Source organism: Hevea brasiliensis, chromosome 4 (assembly GCF_030052815.1).
Source record: "Hevea brasiliensis isolate MT/VB/25A 57/8 chromosome 4, ASM3005281v1, whole genome shotgun sequence".
NCBI lineage: Eukaryota > Viridiplantae > Streptophyta > Magnoliopsida > Malpighiales > Euphorbiaceae > Hevea > Hevea brasiliensis.
In genome coordinates this window covers 1,593,956-1,608,710 of record NC_079496.1, presented here as the reverse complement: position 1 = coordinate 1,608,710, position 14,755 = coordinate 1,593,956, and the positions used below count along the sequence as shown (strand labels likewise).

The window sequence follows — 14,755 nt, the reverse complement described above, 5'->3', positions numbered from 1 at the left end:
CTTTTGGATCAAGGTTGCCACCTATTGTTTGGAAGTAATTAATAAAAAATTGACTAGTATTTACATGATTAAAACTTGATGAGAACTTCTAGTGAGCATGTAAATTAAACTAATGATATCAAGCTGGCCAAATACTTAAATTGCCCTTATATTTTCATTGAAAATTCTGATGGCATTGGAAATTTTTGTTTTGACCTATTGAGTACCTCTTCTATTTTTATATCTAACAAATATAAATTTATCTAGTCAATTGATATTGTAAATATACGTCGATAAGAACAAGTGAAACTATTATAATAATACCAAAATGACATTTAATCATTTTATTATGGATAAAAATTTTTCATAGAGGGAAATAATTAAAATTGAGTGAAAAAAATGCAAATAATATTAATATTTATGTTGTATTAGCACATGTTTAATGAAAACAAAAAATAGCATATTCAAATTATAAAGATTTTATCAAGAGACTTAGATTTCAAGATTATAAAAAATTTAAAGGACTTTATAAGAGTAAAAAGCTAGTTCTAACTTTTTAACAATGATTGATCCAAACCCAAGTAAACTCATTTTACACTTTACGGATTTTAAACTCGATCTACTCATTTTTCTGCACTCATTCAAATCAATTTAATAGTAGATCTATATAATGATTATAAAATGTAAAATTAAGTCTCAAATAGGTTAAAAAAACCAAGCAGTTGTATCTTAAAGGGTTTAGGAGATTTCACTGGGAATTATTGATTAGCCTGCCAACTTTTTTTCTATAAGTTAATCGTGTGTTAAAATCATTAAACTAGAGGTAACAAATGGATTGAATATGATAGATTCAGATTATTTCATTCGATTGCTGACTATCTCAAATTGGATTGTAGGTTTATTCGAATTCATTATAAGAAAATTTTAGATCAAATACGAATCAATTCATAAATTATAGATTGCTTCAGATTAAAATATCAATTTTTATAAAAAAAAATAATTTGTTTATTTAATTTTTGAGTATTATATACCATTTAGAATTTATTGGAAATACAATTACTCATTTTCATTTATTGAAATAAAAAGGGTACAACTTTCACTTTTCTTGACACATACAACTGCAAGCTCTTATTAGCAAACCAAATGCGGTTTAGGCAGACATGAGAGATTATGCGTTGGGACCTTTAGAACGTATCAGGATTTGCCAAGATGTAGGCTTCAAAAGCCTTGAACAATCCCAGGCGTTGCTCGTTGGCAGCCTTAAGTTGTTCTATGTTAAGCTCATAATCACCAATGGTATAGTAGTTGCTGCTCTCCTTGCATATCGATCCTCCACCAGGAGATTGCTTACTTGTACTTGATATCGTAAGTGATTTTTTCAATCACATTCATCAACATATCGCCATCAAACACAGTGTGGCTGAATGTGAAGTTCTCTTTATCGATCGCATCCAATTTGTGCTTCATATACTTGAATTCACTACCTGCATATGTAAAATTAAAGACTCAACATTCTGATACGTGTCTAATGTTGATTGGTGAGGTTGTAAACTGCTGAATAGTTAGGGAGAGCACAGAGCTGATTTTAGGCTCTATAAAAGAGATTGAAACTTGTGTAATATGTGTGTTGTGATTGAACAGTAACTGTTCTCTTTCTTAAGTCTCTCTGATTCTTTAATCTTCTTTCTCTTCTTCTCTTTTTCTATATTTCGTCTTGCTAAAATCTTCTTAAGTTGCATCAATGGTATCAGAGCTGGTTGATTCTTGGCCATGGTGGAATTACAGGTTCTCATCTTTTTTTCCTTTGTCTTTTATTCTCATTCTCCCTATTATTTCTTTCTCATCTGATTCTACTCAATTTCTTCTCAATTTCTCCCTAATTCTTCTCAAATTCTTCATCTGATTCTACTCAATTTCTTCTTAATTTCTCCCTAATTCTTCTCAAATTCTTCTTCCTTTCTTGAGATCTTGAATCAAATTCTTCCTTCTTACGGTGCTTTTTGGTTCCTTATTCTACTCTATTATTTAATTTCTCCTTTCCAGTATTTTAAGAAACTTGCTTTTTGAAAGGGTTTCAATTTCTTAAAATTCTTCTCTATTCTTGATCCTTCTTCAATATTTTCTTTTTCTCTTTTCTATTTTCTTTCTTCAATTTCTTTGGTTTCCATAAAGTACCAGCAACAAACCATGGAACTAGAAAAGATTATTGAAGGTATGCTTGAAATTATAGAAACATGGGAAAAAAAAAATAGAAATTTCTAAGAAGTCGGCTCAAGAAGAAACACAATTTCAGGGTTCTGAGAATGGGAGTAATGGAGGTAAATTGGGATTACCAATTCAAGGAGGAAAGATTGATGAAGGCCAAGCTGGAAAAACAAATCTTTGGCAATCAAAAACCAATGTTCATCTCTCAATCACAAAAACTCTCTCAAAATTAAATAAAAGAAGGGAGCAAGGTCTTTGTCTTTGGTGTGAAGAAAGGTATACAGTGGATCATAGTTGTGATAGAGAACCAATGTGAGTTACAATTATAAATGATGTTGAAAATGATATTGAAGATGAGGACGTCACTGAAGATTTTGAATTCAGTGAAGAAAGTGGGAAGAATGATGATATTATTGAAGATTTCTCATGGCCCTGCGAAGAGAAATAACAAATTCAAGTAAGCCTTGATGATGTAAAAGAAAGTGATGAGGAAGGAATTATGGATGTTGGTGCTAATGCGGCTGTTCAGGTTGAGGATATAGAAATAGTTGAAGATGGTTCATTTGAATCAAAACAAGGATGTGACATTGAGAAATATTTCATAGTACTAAAATCTAGAGCTGAACTTGTGAAGCCGATAATTGCTAGTCTAAGTAGCAGCCAGATTAGGGAATCCAATCGTGCTATGTTACATGTAGACAGAATACAATAACAATGCAAGGTTATTGATCTTGGAATTGCTGAAGATGATAAAGATCTTGATAGGATAATGGACAAAGATCTTTTTGTTGGAATTATAAATAAGAGTGCATTTAAGTTTGTAAAACATATATGTGAGAGGATGGTGTCCTTGGATTCTTTCAATCAAGTATTTAATTTGGATAAAATTGTTTTTAAAAAACTCGCAAGCAAGGAAGTTGACAAAAAAATGCAAATGTGATGCACCATGATCTCAAGCAATGGCAAGGATGAGGGAGCCATGTTGAAGACTACTAATGTTGGATTTTCTGTGTTAAATGATGAAGGGAGAAAGAAATTGATCAATGATGAGAAGCTTAAGTGCAAGATGAAACCAACGTTCAGTGGAGATTCAATTGGGTATTTGAGTAGGATCAAATGCAAGTTGAAGTAAAATTGTGCCTTGTAAGAATCTAGTTCAATTAGTAGGGATTCCTTGGCGAGCTTGCTTTAAATTTTCTTCCTTGAGGACAAGGAAGCTTGAGGAGGAGGTACTGATACTTGGCTTATGTTGATTGGTGTGGTTGTAAAAATCTTTTTTTACCTATTAGCTTTAATATCATAAAAGTCCTTTTTTTACCTATTTTACCTAATATAACAAATAAATGATTTACTAAAAGTTAAAACTACCTAAACACTCTCCTCCTAACATCCCTCTCGTTCTCTTTATTTTTTAGTGTATATAATTAATTATAATAACTTGAATTTTGTTAATTTACATTTATTTATTATTATTATTATTATTATTATTATTATTATTATTATTATTATAAATTTTGAGAAAAATTTGATCCAATCACTTCTCATTGTCGACCAGTTGAGCTCTAACATGACCTCCCGTCCATCTCAATTCACGTCAATGACCTGAAAGACTTCATCAACGGTAGAAGGTAACAATAAGACTGCCATTTTTTCCCTAGGAGAGAGAAGTGAGAAGTTGCAAGCTTCTCTATCTAATCATCACATACCATGATTGAGTCAGGGTCAACCTTTATCTATTAGCCCGTCCCCATATGAACCTAAAGCCATTGAAAACACGAATATAAAAGCTCTAATGAGAGAAAACCCAGTGGGTCGAGTCATGAACCGTAAACTCAACCATCTAGATTTTTGTTTTTTTCCATTGTATTACACTTACATTAAACAGAAAAAAAAATATATAAATTTAATTAAATAATTATTAGTACAAATAAATTTATTTAATTAAATTTTAATTTTTAAAATTAAACTTTCAATATTTTATGTATATATTAAATTTCTAATGGTATTTTTATATTTTATATAAAAAATTCAAATTTTAAATATTATTATTAACTTTTCAAATTAGTAAATGAAATAAAAATATTTCTAAAAATAAATAATTATATATAAATTAAAAAATAAAAAATAAGGGTTATTAAGAGGAGGGTATTTAGCTAATTTTAATTTAGTAAATTCTAAGCCTATTACAATAGGTAAAGCTAGTAAAGGGAACTTTTGACTAAAGTTTAAGAATTTTTTTATAATAAATTAAAGATAAGAGACTAATATGAAGCACTCCTTAAAGTTAATGCACATAAATTATTCAATTTAAAGGTTAAAAATAGATTACTTATTTTTAGAATTATATGTTAAAATAAATATAATCAAAATAAAAATAAAAATTCTTTAAATTGAATCTATATTAATTATAATCAAAATATTTTTAATTATAAATTAAATTTATTGATTTTGATTAAATTTTTTAGAGTGATTTCAATTCAAAATTATATTAGAATCGGGTTGGACTAGTAAAATCTACGAGAGAGAACGATATTAAGAATTTAAAAAAATTTATAAAATAAAAATTTTGAAAGATATTAATTAATTGTTCGTTAATTATTAATTATTAAATATTATAATAATAATAATAAATAAATTATTATAACTATCCAATTAACTATCAATATTAATACTTAAATAATTATTAGAATAAATAATTATTAGAATAAATAATTATTAAAATAAGTGATAATTATTAGAATAAATAATTATTAAAATAAATGATAACAACACTAAAGCCGTTGTTGAAGAAGGCCAAAATCACACAAAAATGAAAAATATAAATTATGGACTTCTTCTCAACAGCCACCATATATTTCAAAAAAAAAAAAAAAAAAAAAAACACTTTCTGGATTCTTCTCCTCACCTGTCCTTTCTAGCCCAATTTCACAGTGACACCCACCGAGCTAAAAAAATCTCAGCTTCTTCTTGCTGAAGGAAGCACTACACCTGTCACACTTACCCTTTTTCACATGCACACTCTTCTTGCCCTATTCAGATATACCCACATAGAGAGAACATAGTGATTTTGTATATTTCTAACCCATCTGTTTCCTAAACACATCACCAACTGATAAGTGAAAACATCGCATCCAATTTCTTCCTTAACGACATCGCCTTTGTTGGATTCTTCGTGGGGTTCGTACAATGTCAGGGTCCGGTGGGGTTTCGATTGCCCGAGCTCGCGGTGAGAACCGATTCTATGTTTCTCCGGCTATGCGAAAGCAGCAGCAGCAGGGGTCGTCGATTTCCAAGAATTGTACGGTGGAGAGCGAGAAGAGAACGGATTCCGATCAATGTGGCTCAGTGTCTTCGTCGTCGTTCACGTCAAATTGTTATTGTTCGGTTTCGGGCCGGGTTGAGGGCGAGTGTAATTCCACGAATTTAGATCGGTTCTTGAAGTACACTACTCCTGTGGTTCCTGCCCAATATTTCCCAAAGGTAATCTATAATTAGAAATTTTCGTATCATGTGTTTTTTGAAGATATGGAAATGAATTTCTGATTTTGATGTGGGTTTTGGATTTTGATACCTGATTTTGAACTCCTCGGATAGTTGTGCTATGATGGTCTTGCATTATGAAATTATGGTTTGAAATTAGGTTCTTTGCTGATTCTTACTGCGCCCTATCAGGAATGACTTGAGAAATGCCTATTAGAAATATTAAATTTGTCAATTTGTTGCGTTTCATCAGTTAGGGCTTGATCTGTAATTGCTCCTTTGGCAGTCACTAGCACATTGATTGGATACCTCTTGTTTAACACTCATAAAGAACAGAATGTTCTGTTTGTTATTTATTTGACAATAAATGTGGCTTATATAGTCTAATTTGGTGGCTTTTAGACAAGCATCCGGGGATGGAGAACTCGTGAAGCAGAGTACCACCCATACTTTATACTGGGTGATCTATGGGAATCTTTTAAAGAGTGGAGTGCCTATGGTGCGGGTGTTCCCTTGCTGTTAAATGGAAGTGAAACTGTTATGCAGTACTATGTTCCCTACTTGTCTGGCATTCAGCTGTATATAGACCCATCAAGACCCTCTCCAAGGCTAAGGTGAGCCACCCTTGTCTTCATTCTTACTCCATCTCGTTCTTGTTTGTTGGTGTGTCTATTTCTATTGACCCTTTGTAACGTTTGTTGATTGATTGATGTGAATTCGGTGTGTTCGTGCGAACTTATAGTATTTGTGCCTTTTCTTACTCTTGCATCTGAATTGCTTGCTCTAAGCATTTGGATAATTGATTAATATTCCAGTGTTCTTTCTGTTGTAATATGGTTTGAATGGTTGATATTATTGCTCTAGAGACATGGTGGGTTTGAGGGCTTAATTGACTTGGCAATGGAGCAGTGAAAAGTTAATAACTCTTGTAGCAAGTATTTGCGTTTCGGTTGTATTATAGTTGCTTAAAGTTGCTTCTTCAGATGCAGATGCATATGTCATTATGTGGCAACTTCTTTTATCTATAATGTTAAGGAAACATTCTGATTAACGAGATGTGTCAAAGGTGTGTATAATACATTTCTACATGTCTAATTTAAATTTAGAGTGTCTCTGAATATTTTCTTTTCCTTGAGTGTTTTTGAAAAACCACAAATTTGGCTCAGTCATATGTAAACTTGAGTTTAAGTTTGAAATGCTATGATGATGAAGGGATGTTTTGCCTTTGATTAACTGTTTCACCTGCCTTTCAGTAGTTACAGGCGACATCTTACACAGTTAAATGATTTAAGTAAATAAGCATTCCATCAAATAGAAGCTTGAAGCAAACTGTGTTACTTTGGATCTTACCATGGCATGATGGGATGCTTTCATCAATGTGCATTTCAGAGCTATACGCTTCTTTGTGTCTCCACTTAAATCAAGCCCAAATTATTGGAATCATTCTTGTGGATATACTAAATCAACAGTAGGATTATGTAATTTTCTTCAAAATGTCTGCCATCTTCTCTGCTTTTTTTCGTTTCTTGGAAATTGATATCGCCTCCTAGGTTTCTTGAGATATTTCATTGTTTATGCAATACAAATAGTTGATTTGTCCTTTCTGCTGTAAGAAATGATAATTTGAAATGCAAGTCTGATGTTTAACATTCCTTCAGTTGTGAACATAATATTGTTATAAATGTGCTTGATGCATGCATTGTTATTGCTTCTACTTTTTGACAGGAGGCCTGGTGAAGATAGTGATGCTGAGTCATCCAAGGAAACCAGTAGTGAGGGTAGCAGTGACTACGGAGCAGATAGAGGAGTAAAGAATGCTGTTCAGTGGAATTGGACCCAGCAAAACGTGATAGATGCAAATATTAAGAGTTTGAATAGACTCTCACTGAGAAATAAACCTTTCAGAGGTTCATCAAGTGATGAATGTGAGATTTCCAAACCTTCAGGTCATCTTGTTTTTCAATACATGGAGCACGCTTCACCATTTACTCGTCAACCATTGGCTGACAAGGCAAGTTCATACTCTTTGTTATATTTAACATGCTTTTATCACGGTTTCTACTTCATCATGACTAACATTTGTAACTTTTCATCATGCAGATCTCAGTTCTCGCATCTCAGTTTCCAGAACTGGAGACATATAGGAGCTGTGATCTGTCACCTTCAAGTTGGATTTCTGTTGCTTGGTATCCCATATATAGGATCCCCATGGGTCCTACGCTACAGAATCTGGATGCCTGCTTTTTAACCTTCCATTCTTTATCAACACTCTTTCAGAGTACAGCTCTCCCTTCATTCTCTCTTTCTCTCTCTCTCTGTGCATGTGATGGTTGTGAACTGCTTATTTCTGCCTGCAGTCTCATGGATTTGATGTGTTTGTTTGGTACAGATCAGAATGCCGATGAGTTGCACCTTCATGGTTCTAGTGTTAGGGGGGTTCCCTGTGCTGATATGTCATTCAAGCTACCTTTGCATACATTTGGTCTGGCTTCCTACAAGTTTAAAGTTTCTTTTTGGAACCCGAATGGAGCTTATGAATGTCAAAAGGTCAATTCCCTGTTACGGGCTGCTGACAACTGGCTTAAGCAAAAGCAAGTAAATCATCCTGATTTTGCGTTCTTTTTCTCGCACAACTCAAACTGGAGATGACTGGGGAGTTATATGAGTGAGCTATAAACCTGAAATGAAGGGATGCATATTGGGACCTTCAATCCTGAAAGAGAAACCTTATTTCTTAATGTTCCCCTATGTTTTATAACTATATGGAGAGGTGTATGATCAGGATTCCCAGCCTAAAGTTAAAGTTGGCTACAAAACCTTGTCCCTTTACTGAACAGCCCAGGAATGAAATTAGTGTTGGCTTTAATGCGAGGCTTTACATATTCAGAGATATTTGAAAAGGCTTTGTGATTGATAATCATTATGGTTTTTTGATCTTGTGGACAGTTTTACGTAGTGGCCTGAGATTAAGAACTATAGTTGCTACAACTTTCGAATAAGGTTGTCAGATGATGATGAAAAAAATTAGTGACTCTTGTAAATATATGTGTTGTCGTAGCATATGCTGCATACTTGTACTAACAGTTTCTAATTTTTATAATAAAATGGTATTTACTTCTCGTGCTTCTATAACTCCCTTGTAAAATCTTTTTGTTGAGTATACTTTCACATCTCGCGGGTTGCTGCAATTTTCATGTAGAAAATGCTTTCTAGTATAGGTTTCGCAAGGGATTGAGATTCCATTCTCAAACTAATGGCTTGAGTTTCGAATTATAGGGTGAAATAATTGATCCTTTTTTTTGAAAAAAAAAAAATGATCTTATTATCAATTGAAATCAATCATTTTATAAATATGTTTTGCATTGCTTTTGGAATGAAAAATATTACTTCAAATATATTATTGAAAGATTATTTTTAATATATTTGAATAATAATTTTAAAGTAATTAAATATTTTTCGATTGGGCATTAATCAACTCTGCTAAAAAAAAATAAAAACCCTTCATTTTCAACGTGAAATACCTTGCATATATGTCCATGCAATTGAAACACGACCCATGTTTTGCTTTTCTCCAAACAATGGACTTCAAAGATTTCGAAGGATTTATTACTTTTTGTAATTTATTAAAGGCTGCTTGATTAGTGATTAATGAGATAAGGGAGTGTCATCAGATAATAAGACCTATTTTCATGTTATATTTCGCGTAACTTCGCCGCATAAAATAGCATTATTTGATTATGGTTTTAAACAGCTATTAACAGCACTCGGAGTTTTGAAAATTTTATATTGGAATTGAAATTGCTGTTAAAAATTATTATTAATTAAAAATATTAAAATTTAATTCGAAACTGAAATTAATATTTTTAATCTTTAAATTTTCAAAATAATTATTTTCTAAAATATTTAAATAAAACTTTCAAAAAATGTTTTTTTAAACCTTCACTCCTCAATTCCAAATCCCATTTCCTCAATCGGACGGTAGACCTAGAATTGTTTAGGATCAATTTGAGTTTAAATTCTTGTCTCATTCTACCCAAAAAATTTGATTTTCAACGGACACTCATTCTGACCAAACAATTTTCACTTCACTTGGACACAAACAAAAGCGATACGCGACATCTAAACATTAACTACTCCAAAAATTAAGGTGCAAATGAGCAGATATAGCATAGGAGAGTAGAGATGATCAGATAAGTTCTTCCATATTTTCCATTATGCGCATAAGCTCTAAATACAGCGATAATACAAAGTTCATCTGACCTAGCTAATTATCATTTTATAAATGCAACATCTTACATCCTTCCCCTTCACTATGCTCCCAGTCCTTATCATTTATATTAACAAGTCCCACTACATATAACCCCCCCACCCCACCCCCCACCACCAAAACAAAAAAACACTCATACCTCATCATCAAGAATGGCAGACAGCAACAGACCCTGCACAAACTCGCACCTCTGAGATTTCTCCTCTTGGTCCTTGTCTGACAGCGGTGAATGTTCGACTTTTCTGTCAGTATTAAATTCATGTTAGAAACCAAATAAATTGTTCCCCTAGCAATGCCATTAAGATCACTATATCAACAAATATGACCAGATAAATAACTAATAATTAAATATGACCCGATAAATAACTAATAATTCACTTTCTCTATAATACTGAAAAAAAAAAACTCTCAAAATATATAAGAAGGAATAGTTAATCACAACCAATGCAATTCACTCATCATTCTATCATTTTAAACAAAGTCTATTTAATTGATTCACAGAGGTTGCAGGCTCTTTAGTACACTTCTAAATAACGAACTGAGAAATTAAAAATTGCACCAGTGGTGTACCTTTCCCGAAACTCCTCAGTCGTGCTCCCTTTCACTGAGCCTGCTTCAACTGAAGAAAGAGGCTGTATATTCAGAGGTTCATCCAGAGAAGGTGCATTAAATATAAATGATGAAAGCAATGGATCTGGTTCTGTGTTGGAGGAAGAAACATAGCAGGAAGATCCACCAAGAAGGGATTGTAAACTTCCTTCTCGCAGCTCTTTCCTCAATAGTGAAAAAGCAGAGTTAGATCCTCCCTTACGCAATCTCCTTTTCCGCTGCACGTAATCTTCAGTCAAGGAACACCAGACTCCAATTTAAATGAAATGACAGTAAGTTAAACACAAGACAGAAGCTTTAAGAATGTCCAACTTCAGAGAATAAATCAATATGCCAGATTCAAAATAAAAGAATCTAAACAAAGGCTGCTTCAAAAATAAAGTTGTAAATCAAAGCAATAACTGAGAAAGCAAACGAAAAGGAGAGAAGGCATTAATATTAAAGTGGGTGCAGAAAAATTCTCCACCTTACAAATTATAAAAATCCTAAGAAAGCAAGGCTTCCGGTTGCTCACAAAACCGATATTGGTCACTCAATAAATGAACAGCTGAAACACAAAAACACATGCCTGTAGCTTACTCAACAACAAAACTGAAAACCATAAGTAAAAATAAAACCAAATTGATATAAAGGATATCTTAAAGAAGTTGCCATGTTGCATAGTAATGTGGCCAACAATATCCATTCCCACCCGTTTAGCACAGACTGGGCACACCTGAAACAAATAATTTGAACAAGCACAGCTTAGCAAAGTGGTTGTTAAATATTATCACCAGTAGTAACACCACCATGATTAAGTTTAAGAAGCACTGAAAACGCATGGCCAGACAAGAGTTTAAGACCAAAATGACTGCATTGTACTCTAGAAGGCAGTTAAACTCCCCAGAAGAGAGAGAGAGCCACAAATTTAAGGCTCACCCGCTACACACTTTATGCCCATTAGGCAGAAACCCTGTTGTCTGTTGATCAAAGAAATCCTCTCTTGCTAACTAGCAGTGGCAAGAAGCCAGTAGTACCACAGTGAGAGTGAAAAAATCACAATCCAAGACCCATAAGAACCAAAACCAACTAAAAGCAAATACTCTATACGATCATTCTCTAATTACTTGATAATAGAACTATAATTAAAACAAAATCAAACCAAGATCAGATACCAGAATAGATTTTACAACTTAAAATGAAGGAGAGAGAGTTAATACCCCATTCTTGGCTTCAACAGGATGCTCCTCGTCGATGTGACAATAGAGTCCCACAACGTCGAAATCCTCAGCGCAAAATGGACACAAAAACTCAGCTTTCAAATCCTCGTCTACATCAGTTTCCTCGTACAGATCTAAACACAACAAAACAACAAATAAATTCCCGAAAAAGGACAATCAAAAACCTCAAAATTCAACAGACAACCATTTCTACAAAAAAAAAAAAAAAAAAAAAAAAAAAAAAAAAAAAACAGGGGCATTATAGGAAATCAAAAGGAGTTAAGGACACTGAACCAGATCGAGAAAAGTAGCGTCTTGAAGAAGTCAATAGGCGAGAGCTCCACGAATCAGAAGCCATTAAAATCTTCGATCAAAAGCTTTTTACAATATGTGTTATGCAGTACTGATGACCAAGTAGAACGGTGCAGAGGGGCTATTATGTAATTTTATTTAACTTGCCGGCCTGAAGATGATAAATAGAAGGGGTGAAAAACCCTAGAAAGATGGAAGATAGATGAAATGAGAGCGAGGAAGCGACGAGGAAATTGTGTGTGAGAGAGAGAGAGAGAGAGAGAGCAGAGAAACTCTTCTCCACCAAACCCGTGGTACGTGTTCAGCCCCCCCTTTCTCTTTCTCTCATTTCTTTATTTGCAAGAATGGGTTTAGATTTTTATTAAATTGCAGAAATATCTTGCCACCCGTCCTCTTCTACTCCAGGAATTTTTGTCACAATGTGAAGAATTTTTACAACGTCACCCGGTGAATATGATTGGAACACGTCATTAAAGCGCCTTTTCGATTTGATTTTTACGTCAACGCGTCAATCGTTTGACTTGGGCGGCGAGCCATTGAATCCCTGATTAATCGATAAAATAACAACGATCGCATCTGCTCTCGTAGCTCAGTTGGTTAGAGCACCCGTTTAGTAAGCGGGAGGTCTTGAGTTCGACTCTCAACGAGAGCATACAAATGGTAGTGCTAACTTCTTAGTGGCTTTATCCTGTTCTGCTTAAGAAGGCCTTGCCAATTGATAACTCAAAAACTAGATTCAGGCCGTTTTTTATTTAAAAATTAATATTATTAATGTTTTTATTTTTTATTTATAATTTTAATATTTTAATTAACGTATTTTAACTTTGTTAAAATATTTTTTATTAATAACATAAAATATAAAATATTTATTTATATCAAAAAACTTAAAATTAATTATAAATTTTTTTATTAATAATAATAATTATTTTATTATTTTATCTATATTTTTAAAATTATTTAATTATCTTAAAAAAATAATTATTTTTTTATTTCAATAATAAAATAAATGATATAATATATTAAATTAATAATTATATATTTATTAATATAATAAAATAAATTTTAATTTTATATTTATTTAAAAATTAAATAAATTATATGATATATACCCTTATTAATCATTTCACATATTATCAGCAACAGCTAAATATATTTTTACTAAACATTTAACACAAAACAGCTACTATCGGCTATCAGCTAACAGTAATAACTATCGGCTAATAGCTATCAATTGTATTCCGACAGTTATTCTATCAATTGCCACAGAATATGAGTCATGTTTTGATACAAAGCATGATACAAAGCAGGAAGCTTGGCACTTAGCTGTTGACAGTTTTAAGATGAAAATGGCAGAAGGGCAAGAGCTGTATAAAAGGTGGGGTCGCGCGCGATCTCTTGTTTTCCCCGGCGACCTTGTGGACCAGGCACCTACTGTCTTACTCTGTAAGGATCAGTCTATGATCTATCCCCTTGTACTTTCTCTCCAATTTCGATTCATTGACCTCCAAATCCTCAATGCAACACCTGACCTCTTAATTCTCTGATAAACATAATAATCTCACCCTAGCTCCACAATTCAATAAAAAACAGTTTGATTCTGCCATCAAAAAGTCCTATATTTTATCAATGTCCCATTTCCCTCTATTTGATGGAAATGATCACCGCATACATCTCCAAACTCATATCAAGCTCCTCCTCCTATTTCAATTTCCCTTCCATAAACCTCCCGCACCGTGACGATAAATGGATCCCAAGAAGTTAAATTCAGTGGCTACTCTCTCGCAATGGGCCTCGAAATCGGGAAGTTCTTATCATCAGATAAGTTTATCGCTGGTGGTCACCAGAGGGCAGTCCACTCCTACCTGACGGACGGACAGCAGAAGATAATGCGGTATATGTGTCCTTATTCATAATCAGCAAAAGCGAGGGCGTCGACGTGAAGACATTGTTTGAGCTATCGCTGATGGATCAGAATGGGAAAGAACACCATAAGGTTCATGCCCATTTTCGAAGAACTCTTGAAAGCGGACCTTGCAGGCTGAAATATCGAGACAGTGTGCAGTGAGGTTTGTGATTCTTGAAGTATTCTAGTTGTTCTCGATACCAATAGTTTTTATAATGTTGTTATTAGCGGTGGGTGGTGGACGTCCTGGTACAGGTTTTAGCAAATAATCATCAAATCTTCGGTTTTAGGAATCAGCCTTTTGAATTAAACTTTAGTTTCAACTCCAGTATGATTTTAAGCCTTTTCGGTAGATTCCGGTTTTTATTTTAATTTTAAATTAAATTTTAATTTTCTTTTAAATTTTAATTTTTACACTTAAAATTATAACATTTTTATGTTTATTTTAAAATAAAAAATATAATTTTAAATTTTAATTAATAATAATACTAACATTAAAATATTAATATTAATATTAAAAATATATTTCTTAATAAAAATATTATATTACCTTTTACTAAGTTATGTAAATTTTAACTAAGTATATATATATATATATATATATATATATATATATATATATATATATATATATATAGAGAGAGAGAGAGAGAGAGAGAGAGAGAGAGAGAGAGAAAGAGAGAGAGAGAGAGAGTATTAACATGCATTGTAGTTTTGTATGTTGTCTATATTTATTATACTTAGTCATAATTTAATTTTTTTTATATGTAATTTTAAAATAATTTCATATCAATTAATTAA

General features: G+C 32.7%; 2 protein-coding genes and 1 non-coding gene across 3 annotated transcripts; 2 read left to right on the top strand and 1 right to left on the bottom strand.

Moving 5' to 3' along the window:
• The first annotated feature begins 5,032 nt into the window (after nucleotides 1-5,032).
• LOC110633101 (uncharacterized) lies at nucleotides 5,033-8,796 on the top strand. Its single transcript, XM_058144936.1, has 5 exons — nucleotides 5,033-5,664; nucleotides 6,067-6,278; nucleotides 7,390-7,675; nucleotides 7,765-7,942; nucleotides 8,054-8,796. The coding sequence occupies exons 1-5, from the start codon at nucleotides 5,371-5,373 to the stop codon at nucleotides 8,311-8,313; spliced, it is 1,230 nt and encodes a 409-aa protein (XP_058000919.1). The 5' UTR covers nucleotides 5,033-5,370; the 3' UTR covers nucleotides 8,314-8,796.
• Nucleotides 8,797-9,847: 1,051 nt separating this feature from the next.
• On the bottom strand, nucleotides 9,848-12,357 carry LOC110633098 (protein DEHYDRATION-INDUCED 19 homolog 4). The gene is made up of 5 exons (XM_021781572.2): nucleotides 12,034-12,357; nucleotides 11,740-11,873; nucleotides 11,178-11,255; nucleotides 10,502-10,764; nucleotides 9,848-10,173 (listed from the first exon to the last, which is right to left on the bottom strand). Exons 1-5 carry the CDS (start codon nucleotides 12,095-12,097, stop codon nucleotides 10,065-10,067), a joined length of 648 nt encoding a protein of 215 aa, XP_021637264.2. The 5' UTR covers nucleotides 12,098-12,357; the 3' UTR covers nucleotides 9,848-10,064.
• Nucleotides 12,358-12,629: 272 nt separating this feature from the next.
• TRNAT-AGU (transfer RNA threonine (anticodon AGU)) lies at nucleotides 12,630-12,703 on the top strand. Its single transcript has one exon. It is a non-coding gene; the product is annotated as a tRNA-Thr (tRNA).
• The last annotated feature ends 2,052 nt before the right edge of the window (nucleotides 12,704-14,755 follow it).

Coding starts and splice junctions, on each gene's coding strand:
- LOC110633101 (XM_058144936.1), top strand. CDS start 5,371: ATGTCAGGGTCCGGTGGGGTTTCGATTGCCCGAGCTCGCGGTGAGAAC. Junction 5,665..6,066: donor CTGCCCAATATTTCCCAAAG/GTAATCTATAAT, acceptor GGTGGCTTTTAG/ACAAGCATCCGGGGATGGAG. Junction 7,943..8,053: donor TTTATCAACACTCTTTCAGA/GTACAGCTCTCC, acceptor TGTTTGGTACAG/ATCAGAATGCCGATGAGTTG.
- LOC110633098 (XM_021781572.2), bottom strand. CDS start 12,097: ATGGCTTCTGATTCGTGGAGCTCTCGCCTATTGACTTCTTCAAGACGC. Junction 11,256..11,739: donor CTGTTGAAGCCAAGAATGGG/GTATTAACTCTC, acceptor TATTTGTTTCAG/GTGTGCCCAGTCTGTGCTAA. Junction 10,765..11,177: donor AACATGGCAACTTCTTTAAG/ATATCCTTTATA, acceptor ACTGAAGATTAC/GTGCAGCGGAAAAGGAGATT.